General features: G+C 29.5%; 4 protein-coding genes across 4 annotated transcripts; 1 reads left to right on the top strand and 3 right to left on the bottom strand.

Moving 5' to 3' along the window:
* Positions 1-2,423: 2,423 nt before the first annotated feature.
* LOC114176649 (protein MOTHER of FT and TFL1-like) lies at positions 2,424-4,368 on the bottom strand. The gene is made up of 4 exons (XM_028061758.1): positions 4,092-4,368; positions 3,929-3,990; positions 3,789-3,829; positions 2,424-2,800 (listed from the first exon to the last, which is right to left on the bottom strand). Exons 1-4 carry the CDS (start codon positions 4,284-4,286, stop codon positions 2,577-2,579), a joined length of 522 nt encoding a protein of 173 aa, XP_027917559.1. The 5' UTR covers positions 4,287-4,368; the 3' UTR covers positions 2,424-2,576.
* Positions 4,369-6,983: 2,615 nt separating this feature from the next.
* LOC114176648 (protein MOTHER of FT and TFL1-like) lies at positions 6,984-9,070 on the bottom strand. Its single transcript, XM_028061757.1, has 4 exons — positions 8,788-9,070; positions 8,622-8,683; positions 8,482-8,522; positions 6,984-7,436 (listed from the first exon to the last, which is right to left on the bottom strand). Exons 1-4 carry the CDS (start codon positions 8,980-8,982, stop codon positions 7,213-7,215), a joined length of 522 nt encoding a protein of 173 aa, XP_027917558.1. The 5' UTR covers positions 8,983-9,070; the 3' UTR covers positions 6,984-7,212.
* Positions 9,071-19,074: 10,004 nt separating this feature from the next.
* On the top strand, positions 19,075-21,792 carry LOC114179502 (uncharacterized GPI-anchored protein At4g28100-like). Its single transcript, XM_028065859.1, has 2 exons — positions 19,075-19,963; positions 21,182-21,792. The coding sequence occupies exons 1-2, from the start codon at positions 19,136-19,138 to the stop codon at positions 21,506-21,508; spliced, it is 1,155 nt and encodes a 384-aa protein (XP_027921660.1). The 5' UTR covers positions 19,075-19,135; the 3' UTR covers positions 21,509-21,792.
* A 2,869-nt stretch (positions 21,793-24,661) lies between these two features.
* Positions 24,662-25,844, bottom strand: LOC114177090 (uncharacterized protein At5g39865). The gene has a single exon (XM_028062325.1). It carries the CDS (start codon positions 25,575-25,577, stop codon positions 24,702-24,704), a length of 876 nt encoding a protein of 291 aa, XP_027918126.1. The 5' UTR covers positions 25,578-25,844; the 3' UTR covers positions 24,662-24,701.

Genomic DNA, 25,844 nt, shown 5'->3' with positions numbered 1-25,844 from the left:
TTATGTTTGAAAAAGTATTGTAGAGTATTGATGGATTAATGTTTAAAATTTGTGTAATTAAATTAATGGTTTAATTGTGTAAAAAGTAATTACTGTAAAAATAATTATATCTTGGTAATATAGTGCAAATATTGAGTTATAAAAGTTTTAAAATGAGATTTTCAAGTTTCATTTATAATTTAAATCATATAGATAAAAGTGTTAAAGTGGTAAAAAGTTAATGGAATTTCGTATCACTTATTGTATCACTTATTTAATAGTGAATGTTTATTAATATTCAAGTATGTGAGTGTGTTTGATAAAGAAAATATGGCTTATGATATGATTTGTTATGATATGATTTGTAAAATGTAGATATTTTAAAAGGGAGGTGAAGAATATTCTAGAAGGTTATGTAAATGTCTAAAAATAAAGTGAAAAAAAAAACATGAAGTTACTCATTTATTTTTCTTGTACTTGCATTAGGTTGTTTTGCTTCTTTAAAAAAAAAATGTATGTTTTTTTCTGCCTATAAATAAAGGTTTACTCTTCATATATCAAATACACGAGATAAATGGAAATTCAACTTTTCTTTTTTTTTAATATTTCAAATGTCTTCAAAGTTTGGCACTTTTAGTTTAAGTTCTTAATATAAAGTGTTTCTTCAAGTGGTAATCAATAATGAATATCTATCATTTTATACTTCAAAAAATATGTATTCTTTTCTCTTGCTAATGTTATCCATTTTTTTTTATAAATGTAAATACGTGTATTTAGTCCTTTGAATTAAATTTTATTAAATTTAATTTACATTTAAAAATTAATTTGTTTACACTGTTTGATATATCTTTTACTTTCATTTCGATGTTAACTAAGAAATACGTTTAAAATGTCAAATCAACTTAAAAAATAATAGTTTGAAAAACTAAATTTATATATTTTTAAAAATAGAAGACTAAATTAGTTTAAAAATTTTTAAAAAATTAATTATAATTTTCACTAAAAGTTGAGAAACCTATTCCAGTTTTAATCTTAAAAGATATTCAAGGAATCGTCAAATTTTATATTTATTCTTAGGTTGTATCTTATGTTGACACAAATTATTTGAATTTTTAATGAACGTATTCCTTACATTTATGTTATTTATATTCTATTTCTTGTTTCTTATTTTTGTTATTTATGTGGTGTTGACACTAGAAGCTATAATAAAAAAAATTATTATTTAGTAGTAGAAAAAAGACCTAAGATTCTTATTTTTAAAATAGTGTTATATTTTTATATTATGCATAACTATGTGTATAAATTTTACTCCATTTTTAACATTATGGATGTTTTATTCGAATATATAATCCTATAAATCTATATCTATGTACAAATACGTGTGTGTGGTTCCCTTTATTATCATTTTTTTGCACTCAAACTAATAATACGACAATTTAATTACAAACTATTGTTAATTTATCTTTTAAAATAATTATTACAAAAGCAAATAAATTTACAACAGTTTGTAATAGATCATCAACATAAAATTATAGTTAGGACCATATAAAAGTTATTGTGTTCAATTACTATCTATGATATTTTACTAAGAATATGTTATATTATAAATAAATTTATCAAAAGTCTTAATCATTTAAACTAGGCCCAAGCCCATTAATTATCTTAGTGTTTGAGTATTTATAACTAAAGGTACATAGAAATTCACAAACAAATATAAATAAGTATAAAAAGTCTATGTGAATAAAAATATAACAATATAAAAAAATACATTGATTAATATCTCCCAAAAAAAATTATACTACTTCTCCCTTAAAATTGTATTTCCAAAATAATCTAATAAGTTGAGTAAATTAGAGGTACGAGAAATTTTCAATTTGTTCTTCTTTATATATACATATAAAATTCAATAATTTTCAATTTGTTCTTCTTTACATATACATATGAAATTCAATACGAGTACGTCACAATACATAATAACCTTCATATATTTATAAAAAAAAATCTTATTAATAACTAATTTTAATAACCAAAAATTGTTAATAATTATTATGACCAATTTATATATCAATTTACAAATAAAAAATATTAAATACTAAAATAATTATTATTGTAAATGAAAAATTATAATTAATTTCTAAGATTTAACTACTAAGATTTTAGGTATAAATTAAAATTGGCCACTAAACATTTGTTATCAAAATTTTTAATATCAAAAGAATTGATTTATAAATTAATTTCTAATTAATTAATAATTAATTTAATAATTAATTATAATTTTATTTATAATAATGACACTTTTAGTAAACAATCATTAATTGTTAGACAAACAATTTTTTATTACTAAAATTAATTGTTATTAATTTTTTTCTCTTTATTAATAATACAATTATTAAAGTGACGGTTAAACTAAAATGATAGTTGGATAAATTGCTGAGATATAAATCTAATCAGAAAACGGATAATTTTAGTTTATTATATAAAACAAAAAGAGGTACACACCAACATTAAGATAGTAGAAATGAAATGCACCAACCAACTAAGTAACAACACATACTCAGAGATTTCAGATAGGGTTCTTATTCAGATAGGGTTCATGTCTAAGTGCGCCTCCTAGAAGCAGGTTCCTTCTGAGCATTGAAATAGGTTGTGGCCACAGGGAGACCCAAATCCAAGTCCTTAGCAAAGTTCCGAGTGCTGAAGTTCCCTCGGCTTTCTGGTTCCTCCACCGGACCCATCGGTCCTTTCTGTTCAAACAGCACAAAGATGTAACGATGAATCCCCACCGGTGGCTTTGGACCGGTATAGGCCAAGATTTCTTTCCCTGCACGCAACACGATTACTCAATTATTATTACTTTCTTTTGCATGTAACACAATCATATATAGTTGTCTGTTTCAAAACAATGTTAATTGCATGTTCTAAGGGAGGAGAATCACGTGACTAATCAACACATTTCAGAATTTGTTTTTTTCTTTGACACATTGAGATGAATTTCTGAAACTAAAACAGTGCATTTTGGTGGCATGCAAAGGCACGTGTGAACACCTCCTAACACAAGATTCCCTATTTAACACCTGTTAACTAAATCTCTGCATGCCTTGATAAAAGGATAAATCAATGATCAGAAAAAAAAATCATTAATTGAAAAATTTTAATTTAATTCTTAAAATTAACTCGTATTTCAGGATTTAGATCTTGTTTATTTAGTGTGACTCATGCTCACAGCAGACACATGCAGGACATGTGGTGGAAGAAGGACGCTGAATCCAAATTGTGGTACAGGTGTAGAGAAACCATTCGATGAAATGAAATTCTGTGGTGTTTTTTTTCAGAGAAAAAAAATCTGAGACATGCGAGAGCCTAAATAAGTAGAGACATGTTAATTTTTGACAGGACCGAGTCTAGGATTTTTGTGACCAATAAACAAAAATGGTATCAGATCGATCTGTCCAGAAAACAAAAATGTTCAGAAATCGAACTACACCTATTTGTGTTAATTCAAGCACGAGTAACACGAAGTTTATTTTCTTAAAAGGAAAACAAAAGAATCAAATCACCTCGTGCATGCAACATAATCTAACTGTTTTATGATAAAGTAAAGAGAAAGAAGAAGATCAACATCAAAATATAAATTTATTTTCTTGAAAAAAAAAAGAAAAAAAAAACTGAACCCTTTACTCTTGCATGCAAGATAATTAAACTTTTCAGATCAAAAGATAAATTTATATTTTGTAGAAAAAATAGAACTGAACCAGCTGGTGCATGCAAAAAAACGAAAATGTATAGATCTCAGAAAATTTCTCGTATACCACGAAAGGGATTTGTGCCGCCAGGTATGTCCACCACAATCCTGAAAATTACAACAGGAAATTCACCATTGTAAGTACACGTTCAGAAAAAGTTTATAAAATCTAAGAACCAAGAAAATAATGAAAAGAAATTCACACACCAGTGGACCCATTCTCGCAGGCTTGGTTCACTGGGGCTTGGTGCATCAGGATCTGTCATAATCTACATGCAAAATGAAAAACCCCTTGCATGTGAGATCTATCAACAGAAAATGGGTTTCAGAGAAAAAAAAATTGGGGTTGGTTTGATCTTAGGGTTCTTACCAGAGTGTAAAGGCTTTCTTTCTTTCCGGTGAGAGTGAGCTTGGGTGGGTTCACTGCAAGGGATGGCTTAATGTCGCATCCGTTTGTAACATGTTTGGTTCCGTAATACACAGACATGTTCACTGACGGAACGAACATATCGACCACTTCACCTATTACCCGACCCACTACAAGTGGGTCAACAGAGGCAGCCATGCAGCAAAAAAACAAAAAATGCAAAAACAAGAAACAAAGAAAGAGCTTATGCTATAAGCTAGAGAGAGTTGGTGATATTGCTCTGAAGCTGTAGGGTTTATATAGGAATCTTTTTACATTCAAATGAAAAGCTAAGGTAAAAATCAGGCGCCTCAATTTTGTAACCTTCTGAGTTAATAATAAAGCCGTGAATTCATGCATGGACCATCTCAAAACCAGAGGCATGCAATGGGTGACACGTTTGATGAGTCCACAGTGATGAAAAACAGCATCTTTTGTGTTTTTCGACAGCTAGCATAATCATTGTTCTGTCGTGGTTGAAATGTGTGATTTGTGCAGTCCATGGGTGAATCAGTGACGAAGAATGAGGGCGCACGTTGCGTTATGGTGGATGGTGCAGCATGGGAACATGAATTCGCCCTTTTTTTTATTTTTTATTTTGTTTGTGTAGAGTGAAGTGGGGTCGAGGCTCTTTAAAGGGTTTGATAAGGAGCAGTGTCATAGATACATGGATCACCTGGAAATTTTATATTATAAATAAATTCAAGTTTTGTTTTAAATTCAAATGTTGCTTCAAATATTGGGCCTTTATTAGTATTTAATTATTTAGAATTTTATGATGTAAAATTTGGATGAAATGTATGAAGGTATTATTATATTATAAAATAATTTTTAAAGATCATAGTATGCTCTCAATCAACGTTGATTAAAGGAAGATCACTCATGCATACTATTTTTGTAGCTAACGAGATTGCGGAAGAATATAGGCTAAAAAAAAAAAGGTTGACAATAATTTAGGTTGATTACGAAAAAACTTATCACTCTGTAACTTAAGCTAGGATTTCTTGTAACTTAAGCTAGGATTTCTTATATTACTTAATGACTAGACTAGGATTTTGTGATAGGTGGATCAAGTGGGTTAGAGAGTGTTTGGAATCATTATTTGTGTCAATATTGGTTAATGAAGCCTTATTAAGGAGTTTATTCCTACAAGGGGGCTCAGGTAGGAGAGTCCTATGGCACCTTTCTTATTCCTTCTAGTAGCCGAGGGTTTAGCAGGGTTATTTAAACAAACCAATAAAAAAAACCTATATTGTGGAATGAAAGTGGGATCTAACAATATGAATGGGAGACTACTAGAGTTTGCAGACAATATTATTTTCATGTGTGACGCAAAAGTCTAAAATGCATGGGTCGGAAAAGTTATTTTAAGAAGTTTTGAACTATCGTTAGGACTTAGGGTAAATTTCTCTAAAACTAAAATCGAGGAGTTGGGTTTGGATGCAATATGGGTTAAATATGTTTTTGGTCCCTCAAGTTTTAGTGAAATTTGGAATTAGTCGCTCTTCACAAATTTTGACCAATTTAGTCTTTCATCTTTAAAAATGTGTGAATTTAGTCATTTTAACCAAATTTTGTTAAGTTTATCTGACGTTTATTTCATGACAGTATTTGAATTATTTACACCTATTTGACATATTTTCGCTTCAATGTTAACTCAAATATTATCATAAAATGTGTTTAAAATGTCAAATAAACTTAACAAAATTTGGTAAAAAAGACTAAATTCACGCATTTCTAATGATAAATAACTAAATTGGTATAAAGTTATGAAGAATGACTAATTCCAAAATTCACTGCAACTGAGACAAAAACATATTTAACCCAGATAATATTTAAACCTTAACATAAATATCTAAATGTAGAATTCGATTAAAAAGTCTTAAAATTAAAATTTTGGAAGACTCAATAGAACATAAGAATTTTAAGAGATTTAATTAAAAGGTTTCTAAATTCAATCCATAAAGACTTAAAACTTAATTAAACCTTTTATAAATAAATTCATTATAAAACTTAATCCTTTAAACTGAACCAAGCCCATTAATTATCTTAGTGTTTATATCTAAATGTGCATAATGACGGGAGTGTGGAAACGAGTGAAAAGAGGATATTAATTGGTCAAAGGGAATACAACTTCGTGAGTCATTAAACTTGAGCAGTTCCAAAGCATTGTTCTACCTTTTTCAACATTAATTATCATCACCATTATGCATTTAATTATGTGCTAAATACCCTATGATAAAATATGTCTTGTTATACATTTTCTAATGACTTATAAAATGTTATATTTTATTTATAAATATTTTTGTGAGATCATTCAATTCAAGTGGGGTTAATATGAAAATAAAATAATTATTTTCACAACCAAATATAAATTATTATAAAATTTTATATGAATAAAAATATAACGATATAAAAAAAAAATTATAAATTGATTAATATCTCCCAAAAAAATTATAGTACTTAATCCCTTTAATTTTATCTCTAAAATAATATAATAAGTTGATAAATTAGAGGTACTAGAAAATTTCAATTTGTTCTTCTTCATATATATATATATATATATATATATATATATATATATATATACACATGAAATTTATATATACATATGAAATAAATAGGAGTACATCGCAATATATAATATCCTTCATATACTTATATTATTGATATGTTTATATTTTTTTTATTTACTTGTTTTTATTTTGTCATAGAGTTTAATAATAAGATTAGAGTTGTAGTATGATAAATTGCACAACAATACAAACATAAATATAATTAGAACACTAACAATTTTATTTTATCATATAAAGCAAAAGAGATACACACCAACAATATTTCACGAAACCAGAGACATAGATAGAAAAAAACAATTTTATTTTATCATATAAAGCAAAAGAGATACACACCAACAATATTTCACGAAACCAGAGACATAGATAGAAAAAAACAGTTTGCAAAGATAGTAAAACGAAATGCACCACCGGCAAAAACCCTAGCACCACCAACGAAAACCCTAGCCAACCCTGTAACAACACATACTCAGAAATTTCAGATAGGGTTCTTATTCAGATAGGGTTCATATCTAAGTACGCCTCCTAGAAGCAGGTTCCTTCTGAGCATTGAAATAGGTTGTGGCCACAGGGAGACCCAAATCCAAGTCCTTAGCAAAGTTCCGAGTGCTGAAGTTCCCTCGGCTTTCTGGTTCCTCCACCGGACCCATCGGTCCTTTCTGTTCAAACAGCACAAAGATGTAACGATGAATCCCCACCGGTGGCTTTGGACCGGTATAGGCTAAGATTTCTTTTCCTGCACGCAACACGATTACCTCAATTATTGTTACTTTCTTTTGCATGTAACACAATCATATATAGTTGTCTGCTACAAAACAATGTTAATTGCATGTTCTAAGGGAGGAGAATAAGGTGACTAATCAAGAGATTTCAGAATTTGTTTTTTTCTTTGGAGAAGATGAATTGCTTTTTGTTTGGCACATTGAGATGAATTTCTGAAACAAAAACAGTGCATTTTGGTGGCATGCAAGGACACGTGTGAAGATCTCGTAACACAAGATTCCCTATTCAACACCTGTTAATTAAATCTGTCTTGATAAAAGGATAAATGAATGATCAGAAAAAAAAAGCATTTCATCAATTGAAAAGTTTCAATTTAATTCTTAAGATTAACTCGTATTTCAGAATTTAGATCTTATTTAGAGTGATTCATGCCCACAGCAGACATGTCAAAAAACCGTTTGATGTAGAAAAATTGTGGTACAGGTGTAGAAAAACTATTTGATGAACTAAAATTCTGTGATTTTTTTTTTCAGAAAAAAAAAAGGTTAAAATCTGAGACATGCAAGAGCCTAACTAAGTACAGGCATGGTAATTTTTGACAGGACCGAGTCTAAGATTTTTATGACCAATAAACAAAAATGGTATGAGATCGATCTGCCCAGAAAACAAACATGTTCAGAAATCGAGTGACACCTATTTGCGTTATTCAAGCACGAGTAACACGAAGTTTATTTTTCTTAAAAGAAAAGAAATCTACTCTTTTTCTTAAAAGAAAAAAAAAATCTACTCCCACTAGCATGCAACATAAATCAAAATGTTTTATATGCACAAATCAAAATGTTTTGTGATAAAGTAATGAGAAAGGAGAAGATCGACATCAATATATTTTTTTTTTCAGAAAAAAGAAAAAAATAAAACTGAACCCATTGCTCTTGCATGCAAGATAATTAAACTTTTCAGATCAAAAGTAAATTTATTTTCTGTAGAACAAATAGAACTGAACCAGCTGGTGCATGCAAAAAAACGAAAATGTAGATCTCAGAAAATTTCTTGTATACCACGAAAGGGATTTGTCCCGCCAGGTATGTCCACCACAATCCTGAAAATTACAACATAAAGTTAATCAGCTTAATTACACATTCAGAAAAAGTTTATAAAATCTCAGAACAAAGAAAACAATGAAAAGAAATTCACACACCAGTGGACCCATTCCCTCATGCTCGGTTCACTGGGGCTTGGTGCATCAGGATCTGTCATAATCTACATGCAAAATGAAAAACCCCTTGCATGTGAGATCTATCAACAAAAAATGCGTTTCAGAGAAAAAAAAAAAATTGGGGTTGGTTCGATCTTAGGGTTCTTACCAGAGTGTAAAGGCTTTCTTTCTTTCCGGTGAGAGTGAGCTTGGGTGGGTTCACTGCAAGGGATGGCTTAATGTCGCATCCGTTTGTAACATGTTTTGTGGCGTAATACACAGACATGTTCACTACCGGAACGAACATATCCACCACTTCACCTATGACCCGACCCATGACAAGAGGGTCAACAGAGGCAGCCATGGAAATGAAAAACAAGAAAACTCAGAAACAAATAATGGAACAAAGAAAGAGCTTATGGTAGAAGCTAGAGAGAGTTGGTGATATTGCTCTGAACTTGTAGGGTTTATATAGGAATTTTTTTACATTGAAATGAAAAGCTAAGGTAAAAATCAGGCACCTCTGTTTTGTAACTTTCTGAGTTAATAATAAAGCCGTGAATTCATGCATGGACCATCTCAAAACCAGAGGCATGCAATGGATGACACGTTTGAGGAGTCGACAGTGATAAAAAAAACAGTCATCTTCTGTGTTTTGCGACAGCTGCCATAATCATTGAACATTTTGAAATTACTATGTAACTGTCATGGTTGAAATGTGTGATTTGTGCAGTCCATGGGTGAATCAGTGACCAAGAATGAGGGTGCAAGTTGCGTTATGGTGGAGGGTGCAGCATAGGAACATAAATACTGTATTTTTTTTTTTTCTTTTGTTTGTCTATTTAGTGAAGTGGGGTCGAGAGTCTTTAAAGGTTTCGATAAAGAGCAGTGTCATGGATGACCTGGAAGATTCTTCAATGGAGTTAACACTCATAAAGAGATGAATAAATGGTTTATGTCACCTTGTAGAAGGTGACTTCATGCATTTAAGCATTAACTATAGATATATTATACTTATTACTTTTTCAAATAAAAGACAGATTATTATTTACCTTTAAAATGATGTTTAGTTGATTTAAATATCAGAAGAAAAGATAAAGCATTACTATTTGACCTTCAAATATTTATTTTCAAGAGGATCATTATTGTTATTTTGAGTGGTCATTATTATCTTTCACATAATACATTCAATTGTTCATTTTACTTACCAAATCAACAAATTACAAAAAACAAGATGTCATAACTAATGGAATTATTAGATTGATAAAATTTACTCTTCAGAAATTGTAAACAAGATTATAAGATTAAAATATTAAAATTTAGAAACTGTTGAAATGAAAATCCTAATTAAAGCTAAATAATATGTCTTTCTTTTATTTTATTTTTCTTCCCTTCTCGCGTACTAGTTTACATACTTTTATATATATATATATATATATATATATATATATATATATATATATATATATAACAAAATCTCAATTAAAAACATATTTTAAAAACAAAAAATAGTTAGTCATTATAATGACAAATTTAGATATCAATTTACAAAATTAAAAATTATTAATTACTTATAAATAAAAAATTTATAATTAGTCACTAATTGATTAAAGACTAATTTATAAACAAATTCGTTTAGGTAGTTAATACCTAGATAGCTAATTTTAGTAATCAATCTCCTTTGATAACCAAAATCATGATAGTTAATTTTAATAAAGAATAATTTAGCGACATTATATTTTTTTATTTCTATGACTATTTTAGTAATCAATAATTTTAGTTTTATAAATTGATTTTCTAATTTACAAAATATAGTTACTAATAGTTATTGGTTACTAAAATTGGTTACTATTTGAAGTTTTCTTGTAGCACATGTCTACTATAAGAAAATATATCATTAACAACCAATTTTAGTAACTAAAAGTTATAATGATCAATTTAGATACAAATTTACTAAATAAAAAATTTATAGTTACTAAAATAGTCACTACTATAACAAAAAATTATAATTGGTTTATAATATTTAGCTACCAAAGTTTTACCTACGAAAGGAAATTGGTCAATAAACATTAGCTACCAAGGTTTTTCCCACTAAAAAAATTTCTTTATAAATTATTTTGTAATTAATTATTGACTAATTTAGCGATCAATTATAATTTTTTATTCTTAATAGTGAATATTTTAGTGATCAATAGTTTTTTTATTTTATAAATTAGTATCTAAATTAGTCATTATAGCGACTAACAACTTTTAGTCATAAAATTTGTTGTTAACGAAACATTTTATTGTAGCGATATATACATATATAGGCTTAATCACTGAAATTGGTCACACTTTGGTATAAGTATGTCAATTTGGTCATTGTCTTTAGAAACGTTTCAATTGCGTACAAATTTTTTAATCTCAACTACATCGTATTCAAAAGAAAAAAGATTACTAACGATGTTAACAACATGTCACGTGTCAATATATAGAGACTAAATTGAATCAACAAAATGTATACAAACGCTAAATTGAAATCAAAATAATGACACTTACATTGAAACATGACACGATCTTGCCACATGGCATAAACAGTTTCAAATATCACATCAAAGACTTGATATGTGGTAGCAAAAACTTTTGCAAAAATAAAAATTATTAAAAGTTATAACAATAAAATTAAAAATTTTACATATTGACACATGACATAGTGTTAATGTCTTTAGTTAAGACACATTTAAACCTTTTTCAAGACTGAAGACTAAATTGACATAATTCATCAAAGTAAAGACCGGTACGTAAAAAAGACATATTATTTAGTTTTAATAGGATTTTCATTTCAACTGTTTCTAGATTTTAATATTTTAAGTGAAAATTTTAAATAACAATTATTTTTTTTCCAATTTTTTTTTTCAGTAATCATACATATGTGCAACCATGTACACATGAAACATGAAAAAAAAATTTGATTTAGTTTTCACTAAATTTATTATCTTTAATCATAATTTAAAAATTAATTAGATTCTGATTTTGTAAATTATTTATTTATTTATTTATTATTATTATTATTATTATTATTATTATTATAAATTAATAGAAACACATGGATATGCAGATGTTAGTTTTGTACAATAATACAAAAATAATTATTGTAATAATTATTTTATTATTTTTTATGATTTATTATAAATAATTATATCACTTTAAAAGAAACAAAATGTACATATAAAACAACTTCAACTTATCAAGCATTCTTTTTTTTTTATATGAGTATAAGAAGAGACTATTCATTTTTCAATTGTTTTTTAATTCTTGGAACTAAACATGCTCTAGGTGAAACAAGTATTCCTTTAATAGATCTCTATATTTACATCTTATGATGCAATTATTTTGTCACGTAGAAATGTATTTTTTATAAGGATATATAAAAAAAGTTTACATATATTAGGGTCTTGCTAAATAAAAACCCTAATCCTACAAGTATGGGCCTATTATTGATATATAGTTTTCAACTTCGGTCTATGATCGAAGATTACAACACAACTTCGGCCTATAATCGAAAATATAGAAACGGCTTCGGCCTATGATTGAAGGTGCAAGAATAAGGTTTAGAGAAAGAGAGGAGTGTTGCCCAAAAATGAATATATAATAACCCATGCACATATAGTAGTTCAGTGAATACAAATTTATTTTTAAAAATTTAATTAGATTAAATTTGAAATGCATATCTATTTAATTAGATAAATTTTATTTAAACTTTTTTAATTTTTTTAAGTTTTATTTTAGAAATATATTTTTATCAAATTTGATTTAAAATGGTAAACTAGTGTTATAAGTTGATTTAAACCAGAATTTCATAAAAAAGTTTGTGTAAATAGTTTTTTAATGTTAAACCAAATAGGTATTGGTTAGTAATTTATGGCTTGTTAAAAATTTATTTAAATAGTATAATTTCAAGTATTTAATAGTATAAATTCTTAATTTATTGAGTAACTTAAATAATTTTTTTCCTTAGTTTTGTTTTAGTTGTAGAACTTTTTCTTTCATTATACATTTTATGTCGTCTTAATACTTTAATTCATTTCGTATTCTTCAAATTCACAGCCAGTAGTTATAAAAATAATAAATATTATAATCGGCGTAAAACTCAATTATATATTATTTACTTTTTTTTTCCTTAACTAATTATATACACATTATTCTTTAATACTCACTTATAAGATCTATACATTATACATTAAAAAGAATATCTAAAATATTATTGTTTATGTAGGTTAAAAATCTCATGTCAATTAGAGATAAATATCAATTAACAGATATAACTGAGTGTAAATTTCAACTATTATTATAATTTTGTATAATTAAGTCAGTTTTAAAATCAAATTATTAACATGGTATTAAAATAATTGGATTAGAAACTATTTTAACAAAATTTATTATTAGTTATATATATTATTTTATCTATTATCGGACTTTTATAAAATTCCTCATTAATATCTAATTCAATAATTTAAATATATGTTTCGATGACATGAGGTAAATATGTTGAAATCTCACATTGTAAATAAAATCAATTTACAAAGTTTAAATTAATGCAAACTTCAACTTAAACTGAATTTATGTATTAAATTAGACTTAAAATCTTTAAGATTATATTGAAATTTTGACAACCATTAGATATAACAATTAATATTTCTCAAATACACAGTGCATGGAGATCAACGGAAAGACACAGAATTCAAAGTAAAGGGTCCAATTTTGTCACAACAGTAGTTTGTGCGATGTTAAAATGTGGCAAAAGTATGAAATATAATCCAAAATTGCCTCCAACTTCACCACTCAGCTTCATGCTACATGCTAATATTTCCAAATCCAATAAAAGTTAATAATTCATTCTGCAACGAAGAAAACAATTTTGCTACCAAGAGTGGCATTGAGTTGTCTAAAAGTGACACTATTATGTGTTCCTTTCTGTGATTTGGATTCAGGCTCTCACCCCAACATCACAATATCGTGATTCACGCTATGCCTTGTACCTTTCATATTTCCAATCAAAACAAATTACATCACAAAAATATCACCAAAATTTTTGCATCATCCTTATGTTATTACAATTAAAAATTTAAATATGAGTCTAAATTTTACGTTAATTATAGATAAAAAAGTATAATACTATATAAATATAAAGATTCATAAATCTATGGTCTTAAAATGTTGGATTGAGAGTAGTGGCAATATCTTATATGATTGCACTCAAATTTTATTGATGTTATATCTCTCCATAAAAACTTTCTCTATAAATCTAATATAGAAAAGGTAGCTCATATTTTATATTTTATTGATGTTGTATCTCCCATAAAATCTCACTATAAAAATATTCTTAAATTCTTAATCTCTTGTTTTTTTTCATGGAACACGAAAGTTCCAACAACTGACCCAAAATTATGAATACACTTTTATGGTAAAAGAAATAAAAATTCATATAGTGGTACTGGGATCGGCAACAGGAAAAAAAAAGTGTCTCTTTTGCCGAATTCGCAGTAAAGGGGTTCACATGACAAAGTCTCCAACTGTTTGATGAAATAAAAGTTTCATAATGAGAAAGAGAGTGTGGCATTTTTCTTTGCTGCCACGAGTCCTCTTAGCAGCTTTAGAAAGCGTGCTACTGAGAAATGGAATAAAAAAACGAGTAAATTTGTCAAACACTTGGTGGGTTGGCTTGGAGAAGGAGGTTAAGGTTTTGCACTACACATAATCTTGCAAATATTCTAATTCTAATTCTTATTTTTTACATTGTATATTGTTGAGAATCCTTTTCATTTAATTTTACTTTTCTTTAATGTTGTTTTTTCAATTGATCATGTCTAATCTGATATCAACAATGAAAGTTACACAATTTTGTTTATTTTTTTGATAAAATAATAATATATATGACAAATTGTCAGCACAAACATGTAAAAACAAAACAAATTCTGATATATTAAAACATCGATTTTAAAAATTTAAAATATATTAAAATAATTTATCATCATTATTATAATAAACATATTATGATATTTTTTTTTTTACAAAGGCAGGAAAATTTAATGTACTAATGAGTAGCTTAATATTAATGAGAAAAATAAATCATGGTATTACCTTTTTTTAAAATATATATAGTACTTTAAATAATATCTACTTATTTGAAATTTAATGATAAAATCAATTCATTATTATAAAAAAGAAAATCATTGTCATGTTTTGCAGGGTGCAAAAGTGTAGTTTCTCTATAATCAAGATTTATTAACAATATTTTTGTCTTTTGAAGGGTTTACCACAAACTATATTTTAAAAATAAAATTCAATGTAATGGATTTTATCACAACAAAAACGGTCCCATTTTCAGCCCAAAAAGGCTCACATCTTCTATGCTTTGGACCGCTTTCTTAATTTGTGTGAATACGTTTTTCAAGAAAAAAAAATCATTTGTGATAAAGATATTTATACTATATTCCACCAAATAATTTAGAACGATTACACACGGATGAGAATTGAATTATTCTTTGGGACTATTTTTCAAGCCTCTTTCAATTTAATGAAAATTTTTGTAGATGTGAGTAATATTTTTATTTTCTAAATTGAATATGAAAAAAAAAATACCTATCTATCCGTTTTTGTTTTCATATATGTTTTTTTAATATTCATTTTTTTTATTTTTAAAATATATTTACTTTAATAGATAATCTAATAAATTTTTATTGAATTTTTTCCTTAATTTAAGTATTTATTTTTTAAGACATGTATTTATTTAATTATATAAATAAATAACAATAAAAATATTAAAAAAATAAAAAAATATATATCTTTTTTACACACAACAAAATGAAATCTTTCATAAATGTATAATCAAAGTGTGATAAAATAAAAATTATCTTGAATATATCTAACAATACTTTCTAGACATCAAATTAGCCAAACTATTAATAGATAGTAAAAATTATTTTAGTAAAACCTAAGTATTTTGAATGAAACAAAAATGAAAAATAAAAAAAATAAAAAAGATAACTTTTTTATATTATATAATAAATAAATAAAAATTACAATTAAATATTTAAAATTGAGAGTGAAGTATTTTAATATGAACAAAATAAACAATAAATAAAACTAAACAAGGAATAAAAATATTAAAAAGAAATACTTTATACCCTAAGACACTTAATTAAGGCTCAGTAGTTAGAATGTGATTTAATGGGATGAATAGCTTAATATGTTTGATATGAACTTAAGTTTTTAATAATTAGAGTTAAATTAAGTTAAAATTTATGTAATATTTTAAACTAAAAATTACGGAAATGCTCTCAATAAATTATATTTTTTCTTATTGTAGTGAATTATTTTATTATTTACTATTGTAATTAAAATATTACATTTTTTTTTTCTTTTCGATGTATTAATTTTCACAAAGTTTTTTGTTTTTTTTAATATTGTAATTTTAGTTTTATTTTATAATAAGTTGATATTAAACATTATTGTTATATAAGAAAAAAATTATTAAAAAAAAGCAAATAACATAGAGAATCACACCAAAATTATGTAAAAATATGTTAGAGATATGCAAAAAGTACCTTTTCCATCTGTATACTTCATTTTATTTCATGTCCGTTAAAATTTTATTTTAACATTTTCTTATTTACAAATTATACACAACCACAATTATTTTACTTGCAAAACCAGTTCCTAGTAGAAGCAGCAAAAACAGTTCTTAACATTTAAATTTAAAATTCATTTTTAAAACACTACATTGTTCTTTTGTTAAATATAACAATTAATTTTTTAATTTATCACACACAAGAGCGAAAATAAACTTGTTTTCACGGAGATATTTATCGAATTTTTTGTGTGTGGGTATTCTGTAAATCTTTCAATCTGTCTTAGTTTTAACGAAAAATATCTGTATATAAATATGAAAATAGATAACAAAGATTTTTTATGTTATGAATAATTTCTAATTTTAAAATATTAAAATATCTTCAATTTTGTAAATATTATAATAAACTTGTTTAAACTTTTTTTCTCATTACTATTCTTTTTACTATGTTTTTACATGCTGTCATAATTTATGTTCTGTATATGTCTAGGGAGTTGTATGTTAACAATATCTCTTTGGATTTTTTATTTTATTTAACATTGTAGGGGTGCATGAAGAAATTGGTTTATGGGTTTTATTTTATATTTTATTTTTATAAGGGTCGGAACAATTTGAGCTTCATGGCCCCATACAAATAAAGTTATTTTAAAAAATAGTCAATGTTGTGGGAAATTTGGTTAAGGATGCAAAATTTAAATCATGATATTAACTTCAAAAATGCTCCATTATCATATTACTAATGAATTTATGATCCACAATTTGTTTGAATAATTTAAAAAACGTGTTAGTTAAAGAAGTGTTTTGTAAGTACATCATAGTTTTATGTGTTATGGGTGTATAATATTCCAACATGTCTAGTGTAGGTAGTAACTTAATTATTAGAAATAAAATTTAGGTAAAGAACTAATGTACAGCTTTAACCTTTTGTGTGTTTTTGTTTTGTTATTCACAAGAGTGTGGAGCACAATTTAGTTAAAAATGAAACTTTGCAATATAAAATAGGTAATGAGGCCATGTGATGTGATGTGCTACCGTAGCCACAATTTTCTTCCAAGACATATCGGTGAGGAAAAAAGAGAAAAAAAAAAGCCTATTACTTTTAGGACATGATGCCCCCTCTTTGAAATCACTTTTAGGTCAATCATCATGTAGTAAATTTTTATTTTGAGCCCATAAATTTGAAAGTGGATTTGAAATTGTTATAAAATGTTAGAAATAGATTCAATGGAACTCAAAGTCTTACGACGGATATAAATGATAAAGTTAATATTATATAAAAATAAAAATTTATGGTGTCATTGTTTTAAGATTTTGGATTAAAATTGATTTCAAATATTTTAAGGGTTAAATATGTTTTTGGTCCCTTAACTTTCAATAAACTTTGAAATTAGTTCATTTAAAAATTTTAGACCAATTTAGTCTTCCATCTTTCAAATTACGTGAATTTAGTCATTTTAATCAAATTTGGTTAAGCGTTAAATTTATTTGACATGTCAAGTACGTTTCATACTAGTATTTGACTTAACATTAAAGCAAAAATGTGTCAAATAGTATAAACAACTCAAATACGTACGAAACATCAAATAAATCTAACAAAATTTGATTAAAAGAACTAAATCCACGTAGTTCAAAGGATGAAAGACTAAATTTATTCAAAATTTTAGAATTAAAATTTTAAAATAAACTAATTTCAAAATTCACTGAAACTTAAAGAACCAAAAACATATTTAAATCTAATATCTTATATATATAAGATCAATGTCATATATATTAGAAAAATCACAATCTCAATCAAAATTAAGATAAGTTTTACTGCCTCTTGATATAAAGTTAGGATAAATTTTAAATTACTCTGATATTAAATATGATATCAAGTGAGTAATAAATTTCAAGTTTAACTCTAAGTTGTAAAATTAGCTCCATATAAATTGTAATTTAGTGTAAAACGCGTCCAACGCGCTGTCCTTGTTCCTTACGGATAAGGTTTGGCCAAGTTTGTAGAAACGAAAAGATAAAAACATGTTGAAATCTGGTTCTAAATAATGTAAGACCTTATCTCTCAGGATTCTTTTCACTTTTGAAACACTTCCAAACAAATACTTCATTAGTTCATCAATCATCATCATCTAATCCAGCACCGAAAACAAAATTATTTAACTTTGCCCCTCCAATAATTTGTCACAGGGAAACACAAGTTGCTGTCAAGGCTTGGAGAATACAACACTGCTATCAAGTATGGACAGAGTAAAACTCCAAAATTTGGCTTCAGCTCTCACATACTAACAAAAAATTGGGTAGATGATTAGTCAGGGCACCACATAATTCTTTTCCATAATTAGGTTTGGGACTTTAAACAAAGATGATTAAGAAATAGAATATCACAACAACTGCTAATTAAACCATGGGAAAAGTTCTGTGTTAGTATCACAACAATGCCATGTATTAGCCTCAGTGTCGGCATATTTATGTTCATATAATCATAGTAAGATATCTGAAAACAACAAACATGAGTGTTTTGTTTGCTGTTAATTATAATTTTATGATGTATCTTTGTGTGAAGACAGAAGCTTGCAACGAAACTGATAGATTGGGAAAGTGACAAGAAAATAGAAAATTACCAGAGTGAAAATTCTAAAACGATGAAACACCAACCTACACCTAAATCTCAATCAAACTCGTTTTTCCCACAAATGATGTCATGATGAAGCTATGAGAAAGTTTGTAGAGGTAAATGAGGTAAATTTGCAGACTAAGTTGGTGTGAGATCTAAATGAGGTAGCATAGTGCCAAACTTAGGTTGACCCCACCATTCTTTTTGCTTCCTTTAATTCCCTTTACCTTTCCTAGCTTGTGAATTCTGACCCAACAGAGTCCACCACGTCCATAACATCCCAATATTCTCTTCTTTATGGTGAGAGAAGAGAAACAAGAGACCAACCACATCCACATTCATTCATTCCACACCCTTCTTTCCCCTTTCTCTTCACCGTTCAGTGTGTTAGAACTTAGATTAGACCCTCTTAAACTCACTATGACACTGACACTACCTCCTCCAAAATCGCCATTTTTTAAGACCCTTTTCTTCTTCCTCGCTCTCTTCCCTAGCTACCTTGCTCTCCCTGATCCTGATGCTGCTGCTTCAGCATCACTTCAGCCTATCATACCACACCCTTCTTCAACTTCTTCGTCAACAGGCACAATCCCTGCATTCCCGGAACAAGCTGATGTTGAAGGGTGCCCTCTTAACCTCTCTGATGAACACTATGAAGGGATAAAGAGTGCATGCGGCTCCAACAAAAATGCTGCAGATAAGGATCTCCACCGTAGCAGATGCTGTCCGGTGCTTGCTGCTTGGCTCTATTCTGCTTACTCAGTCACTGCCCTTGGTGGTGGAATGCAACACCAACGTGCCTCACAAGGCCATGCCACATCCTATGACATGCCCTTGTTGCCTGATGATTCAGAGACATGTGTGAGTGACCTGGGGAAGGCCTTGAAAGTTAGAGGAATCCACCTTGTTCAGCCTAATGAGACTTGTGATGTTGTGTATTGCTACTGCGGCATTAGGCTGCACCCTTTGACCTGCACCGAGTCTTTTTCGATCACTCCAAGTGGGAGTCTTGTGGTGGATGGAAGTGTTAGAAGATTGGAAAGGGATTGCTTGAGTAGCAGCACCAATGTGAATAAGTTTCCAGGCCTAGGAGGATGCTCCAAGTGCTTGCATAGTCTCTATTCAGTAAGTTTTCAGCTACTTCCTTCGTATTTTGTTTTGTTCACTGTTCTTGTTTTAGCATTGTTTGTTTCGGATGTGCCATGGATAGATCTTACATCTCTGAATATGATGAAGCTGATCAAGGTTTCATATCAATTAACTCTTCTTTCATCTTCATTCTCCATGATTGGGAAAGTGTTTTTCTTTTTTTGCCTTCCTTTACTTCGGATACTGGTTAGTGTTGTTTGATTGGCACTCTGCTTTACGCGCCTTTCGATCAGTGTAGCTCACGAAAGTTTGCAGAAACATCATTAGTGTACTGTGTGCACTTCAGTAATTTCAGAGTTACTGATATGAATTCTGGTCAAATGATTCGAATGTCTTGTAATCATGTGTGCCTATAATGGATTAAGCACATGTGATGTCCCTATACTGTCTTAAAAAACTAGAAGTTTTTACATTCTTGGTGTCAAGACATTTGTGCTACTAGCACTTAGCACTAAAACCAGTTATGTCGTGTAAAACAAGTTCTTGTTCACGAGAAAAGTGTTATTTCTTAAATGCAAGAGACATTGCAATGAATTTAGTGTTCTTGTTCTTGTCACGGACCCTTCATTAATGATGTTTTAAGCGTAGAGACATGGTTGTACTTTTAGTTCATTATTTTTCTTTTCCCGTCACATGCGGCTACCTAGTAAATTGACTGCGATGAGTAAAACTGAGATCTGATTCTCCCAGTGATTCTTCTGAAGCATTCACAAATTGCCTGACACATTTTCTGCTTAATTCATAGATATTGGCATTAGCTGATATAATAATATCTGCAGCCATATTTGGATTTATCGTTCCTGCTTCTGATTTGATTTAGCAGTCTGCTCAAAAAATGATGTCTCTTACCTATTTTTCCCCGTATAAAAATCTCATGCATTGTTTCAGAATCTTAAATTCATTATCTAAAAAACTTGGCCTTCATTTAAGATGATCTGAATATTATTGCTCAGGGTTGTTGCTTCCCAGAAAACAAATGAATCATAACACAATGTCCCACCTTTCAAAACCATGTTTCAAAACCACACCTTTCTAAGCTAAATAATTAGTTGGTAGATACTTCTCCCATGAGCTATTTCTGTAATAGATAGCTAGCATTGATGTGCAGCTTTGACCTTTGTTCTAGGAGTGGATGTTACATCAATATAATAAAAGACTGTAAATATAACTTAACAAGCCTTTGGTTGTACGCAGCTTAGAAAGAAGTCTTCAAATTCAAGCAAGCCACAAGACAGGACCACCAAGATCCATAACAAAGACTGTGAACTCATGGGTATAACATGGCTTCTGGCAAAGAATCGAACAGCTTACATTCACACAGTTTCTGGGGTTCTTCGAGCTCTGATGTTGAGCAACGAAGGGTCTGATCCACAATCATGCACTCTAAACAGTGATGGAATGCCTCTTGCCGTTGATTCATCTGAAATGTCAGATCAATCTCCATCAAGCTACCTCCAAGCACCAATTTTCCTCTCTTTGTTACTGCTTGGAGTGCATTATTTCACTGCATCATCCACCTAACTCAAATGCACCCACAAATGGCATTTTGTAAATCTGAATCCGTGCTCTGTGCTTAGGAGTGTAATTTTTTTTGAATTGGGTTAATGTGTTTGATAGAAAATTGGCATGATTTGATTTTGGTGGGACTGGTTTGGCATGTGCTAATAGCGACCTGTGGTTGGTTTTGGAGGGACAAAAATGGGTGTAGCTGCTGCATTGGGTGTTGTGGGGGCATTATTTTTAGACAGTTGTATGCTTCACGGGCGATTTATGATTTAGGGGGAACGTTTAAGTCTCCATCACCATCTTCATCTCTTGAAATTCTCTCTGCTTCAACAATGATTTAATCCAAAGTCTTAAAATTAATGATTTTTGACATAGGTTGAATTTGTGATCAAGTTGGGGATCAAAAAATCACCGTTAACAATAATAATGATAATCCTAATAATATTAATATTTTTTGTTAATAATATTAACAGTAACAATAATATTATATAATAATAATATTAATAACGATAACAATATAATAACAAATAAAAATAATAATATTGATATATAATGATAAATGTTGTATCCCAAGGAATTGTGTGGACTGAGCATGCAAAAATAATAAATTAAAATGCAAGTACTTCGAGATTCTATGAAATGACAATTACTAAATGATAGCACTTGAAATGATGGCTTTTGATTTAAAAAAAGTTGAAAACTTCTAATATGAAACTGCAAGGTCAATTTCCAAAATATCATTTAATTATACCCATTATATTATAATGAACGCTTTCTCTCTCAAGAATCAAATGTTGATGCATCGAGATAAAATTTCAACATGTAAACAATAATTTAAAAGTGTTAAACCGTGATGGTCACTTAGTAGGAAGCATCAAGACAATACAAATATTTTGTGAATTGAGAAAAAAAAAATATTTTCATTATTATCATACTCGTGAATTTAGGAATGATAAAATTTTTATTATTATTATCATACTCATAATTTTAATTAAAAAACTTATAAAATATATATTTTTTAAATATTCGTGAATATAAGAGTATCTACGAGTATCCGCGAATTTTTTAAAATCTACAAATATTTTTTAAGTAGATATCTGACAAATAAATGAGTGGGTAGCGAATGATTTTTTTTTTTTTTGGATCTAAGTTACAAATAAGTACTGTCCATACCCGATCCAACCTGTTATCATCCAACCTGATCAATTAAAAAAAAGAATCAATTAAGTTTCTTATTTAATACATTGTATATATTGTAGAGATAGACACGTAACAGAAACAAAAATATGCGGTAAAATGTATTTTAATCCATGATGATCTAATTTTAGTCCTTCATAATGGTTTCATTCCTTGTTTTTCGATATAGAGAATTTTGGCACCAAATCCTCCACATTTCAAAAAAGAGAAGGACCAAACCCACCAGTTATAAGTGTTGGGTCTAAAACTAATTTTGACCCAAACTCAAGAGACTTAAAACACATTTTACCCAAAATCTATAGATGTAGAGTTCATAACATTGTAACCTTAGTAGGAGAATGAGGATCGGATCATGATGCTCTATCAATGGTGAAAGGATATTTTTGGAATTTAGAAAGTGTTTGGGAGTGCAAAAGAAATCTTGAAATTGCAGAAAGAAATTCCCTCTCTGCAATTTATTAGGCCCATTAAGGATGAGTTTATGTTAAAAGACCAGTAGTTGTATACAACTTTTTCATCTTCTAACTTTGGGGCATTTTTTCATGTACTCTCGTAATTTTAACCTGCATTCCCACAAATTTCAAATTTTAAATTTATTCTGTTATTTATAAATTTTAATTTCAGTTTTGGATCGTGTAGTTTAGAGACTAACTGGATTGCGTAATTCAAAGACATTCCAGACCATATATCATTCAAATTTAAGACTATTATAAGATTATCTTGGTGCTAAAATTGAAAGGGAGGGTGAAGGGGTGTGATTTTAACTCCTCTATATAAAAAATGTAAACAATAAACATTAATATTTTAATATTTTAAAATATATGATTGTATTATGAAGGGTTCATTTTTGAATTTCTTAAATACATTCTATAATACAAAACAAAAATACATTACTAATTATCCATTCAAAATGTATTTTTGAATAACACAAGCATTTAAGAAAGACAAGAAAAAAATTAGTTTGACACATTTGTGTAATGATCGAAGGAATAATATGTTGACTTTGTCTTCATGAGAGAAATTACACTTGTAAAATAAAAAAGGTTAAATATTTTTATTGATACTCATTTTTGTAAAGAAATCTAAAGTAAATCTCATTCTTTTCTTTCTCAATTAGATTTTTATTTTGAAAATTTCAGTGCAAGTAGATTCTTTTTATTAGTAACACGCTAACCGCGTTAATCATGTATCACGCGTCGGTACATGATTTTTTGTTTTACTTTTTTTATAAATTATTTTAAATAATAATTGTCACATATAAAACTAACAATGTATCACGCGGTAGAAATAATATAATGTAACAGTAACAATGTCTTATTACTGTATCATTATTAAATGCGAAAAATATCAATGTAATTCGTTTATATGATCACTAACTTGCAAAAGGGGTGCAAAGCTAATGTAGAGGTGGAAAAGTTCGATAAAACTGGTCATTTTACCATTTCATGGGGGGTGCAGGTTGAAAATGTGGGCCTTGGAAATTGGGAGGTGCAAACCCTCAAATTTATACAATTTTTCATTTTGTATACATGTAATCTGGAATTTTCTCGTTTTCTCTATAAATCTAATCCATTTCTATCAAATAAATTATGCAAGTTCCTTTTTTATTACTTTATGTAATTTGTATTACATGATCTTCGGGCTTTCAAGATAGGTTAAGAAGATTCTCATGTGAGATATTTCGGCATTGAAACAAGAACTAGAATGAAGCTAAGGGTGTTAAGGCAAAATTTAATGAAAGAATCTTAGGGTCTACTCTATAAACATAAAAGTTGTAAAAGTTATAGGTCACATTTGGTACAAGACCATAAAAACTACCATAACTTAATGTATTTCATTTGTGTTTCTTTTTCTGAGTTTATCAGTACTATAACCTCATAATATTTTAATCTTCTTGAATTTCAACACCTAACACCTCCATCGAAAGATGATTATTAGAAAATTTCACATCTGCAACAAGAAAAGCAATGATTACACGAAGAGAGTGAGTATTATTATGGCAGAAAAGTGATCAAGAACAAACAGGGCACAAGATCAAGCCATTTTCATTGCAATGGAGACACTTAACAACAAAAACCCTTCCCCCATCCTTAACAACACTCTTGCAACTGCCATTACAGTTGAAGCAAGGCAAGAACCTCATGTCCCCGCAACCCTCACAAACGGCACCAACCTTCTTCTTCGGCAACCCCTTAAGCAGTTCTCCGAGAAGACCATCTTCGGCGACCTTCAGCATCTCCTCGGCGCCGCCGATGTAGAGGCCCTTCACGAACACCCTCGGAGGAACCATCGCTTCTCTCGGCTTCCCCTTCAGCAACCCTCTCAGCTCCTCCCGGAACCCGCTGTCCATCGACACGTCACGCTCGCAGATAGCCACGCCCAGGGCCTCGAACGCCGCGCGCACCGCGTTGCAAGCCTCGAACGTTTTCCGCACGCCGCGCAACGTCGTCGTATAGATCACCACGCGGTTTTCGCCGCCCCGGGGGCATATTCGCTCGAACCGGTTCGGCGGCGTTGGACCGGGTTTGGTCGGTGTGAGGAGGTTAGGGTTGGAGTTTTCTTTGGAAAAGCGGAAGCTTTCGGTGTCGAGACCGGACATGAGTTCCCATGAGTTGATTATCTCGGGTTCGGATCGGAAGGGTCTTGGTTCGGACCAGAGGGACTTGGGTTCGGAGTTTGGCTCGGAGGGGAAAAGAGAGGCTAGGGTGAAACGTGACGGTGGTGTAGAAGGGGTGGTGGTGGTGGTGGTGGTGTGCGGCGGCGGGTCGAGGGTGAGAAGGCCGTAGGTGGTGGAGGTGAGGGAGACGATGTGGTGGCCCAAGGCGGAGGAACCAAGTTGGGTGAATTCTTCGTCTTGGTTGAGAAGATTGGAAGAAACGCAACCCATCACTCTCTCTCTCTCTCTCTTCTCTCAGTTTTTTTTGAATTTTCGTGAACTGAAACCGAAGACAGTGAAGAAAAAGAAAGGTTAGTGTAGTTTCTGTGTTTTGCAGTGATCATTGTTTATTCTTTTGAGCATTAAATTTTGGGAGCTTTTCTTCAATTTCGTTTCTTGCTTTGTGGATTCAATTTTCAAACGCGGTGGGTCCCACCGAACTCGAGCGCTAAAAATTGATGACACGACATGGGAAAAAGGAGCTTCGCTTATTTAAAC

The sequence above is a fragment of the Vigna unguiculata genome, chromosome 3, assembly GCF_004118075.2.
Source record: "Vigna unguiculata cultivar IT97K-499-35 chromosome 3, ASM411807v1, whole genome shotgun sequence".
NCBI lineage: Eukaryota > Viridiplantae > Streptophyta > Magnoliopsida > Fabales > Fabaceae > Vigna > Vigna unguiculata.
This window is presented reverse-complemented; position numbering and strand designations above follow the sequence as displayed.

What these genes read in the sequence shown, in the direction of transcription:
- LOC114179502 (XM_028065859.1), top strand. Translation starts at nt 19,136, where the DNA reads ATGGTGAGAGAAGAGAAACAAGAGACCAACCACATCCACATTCATTCA. An exon ending in GCTTGCATAGTCTCTATTCA is followed by an intron (nt 19,964 to 21,181) that starts GTAAGTTTTCAG and finishes GGTTGTACGCAG; the next exon opens with CTTAGAAAGAAGTCTTCAAA.
- LOC114177090 (XM_028062325.1), bottom strand. Translation starts at nt 25,577, where the DNA reads ATGGGTTGCGTTTCTTCCAATCTTCTCAACCAAGACGAAGAATTCACC.
- LOC114176649 (XM_028061758.1), bottom strand. Translation starts at nt 4,286, where the DNA reads ATGGCTGCCTCTGTTGACCCACTTGTAGTGGGTCGGGTAATAGGTGAA. An exon ending in CTGCGAGAATGGGTCCACTG is followed by an intron (nt 3,830 to 3,928) that starts GTGTGTGAATTT and finishes TGTAATTTTCAG; the next exon opens with GATTGTGGTGGACATACCTG. An exon ending in CGGCACAAATCCCTTTCGTG is followed by an intron (nt 2,801 to 3,788) that starts GTATACGAGAAA and finishes TGTTGCGTGCAG; the next exon opens with GGAAAGAAATCTTGGCCTAT.
- LOC114176648 (XM_028061757.1), bottom strand. Translation starts at nt 8,982, where the DNA reads ATGGCTGCCTCTGTTGACCCTCTTGTCATGGGTCGGGTCATAGGTGAA. An exon ending in AAGAAAGCCTTTACACTCTG is followed by an intron (nt 8,684 to 8,787) that starts GTAAGAACCCTA and finishes TTTTGCATGTAG; the next exon opens with ATTATGACAGATCCTGATGC. An exon ending in ATGAGGGAATGGGTCCACTG is followed by an intron (nt 8,523 to 8,621) that starts GTGTGTGAATTT and finishes TGTAATTTTCAG; the next exon opens with GATTGTGGTGGACATACCTG.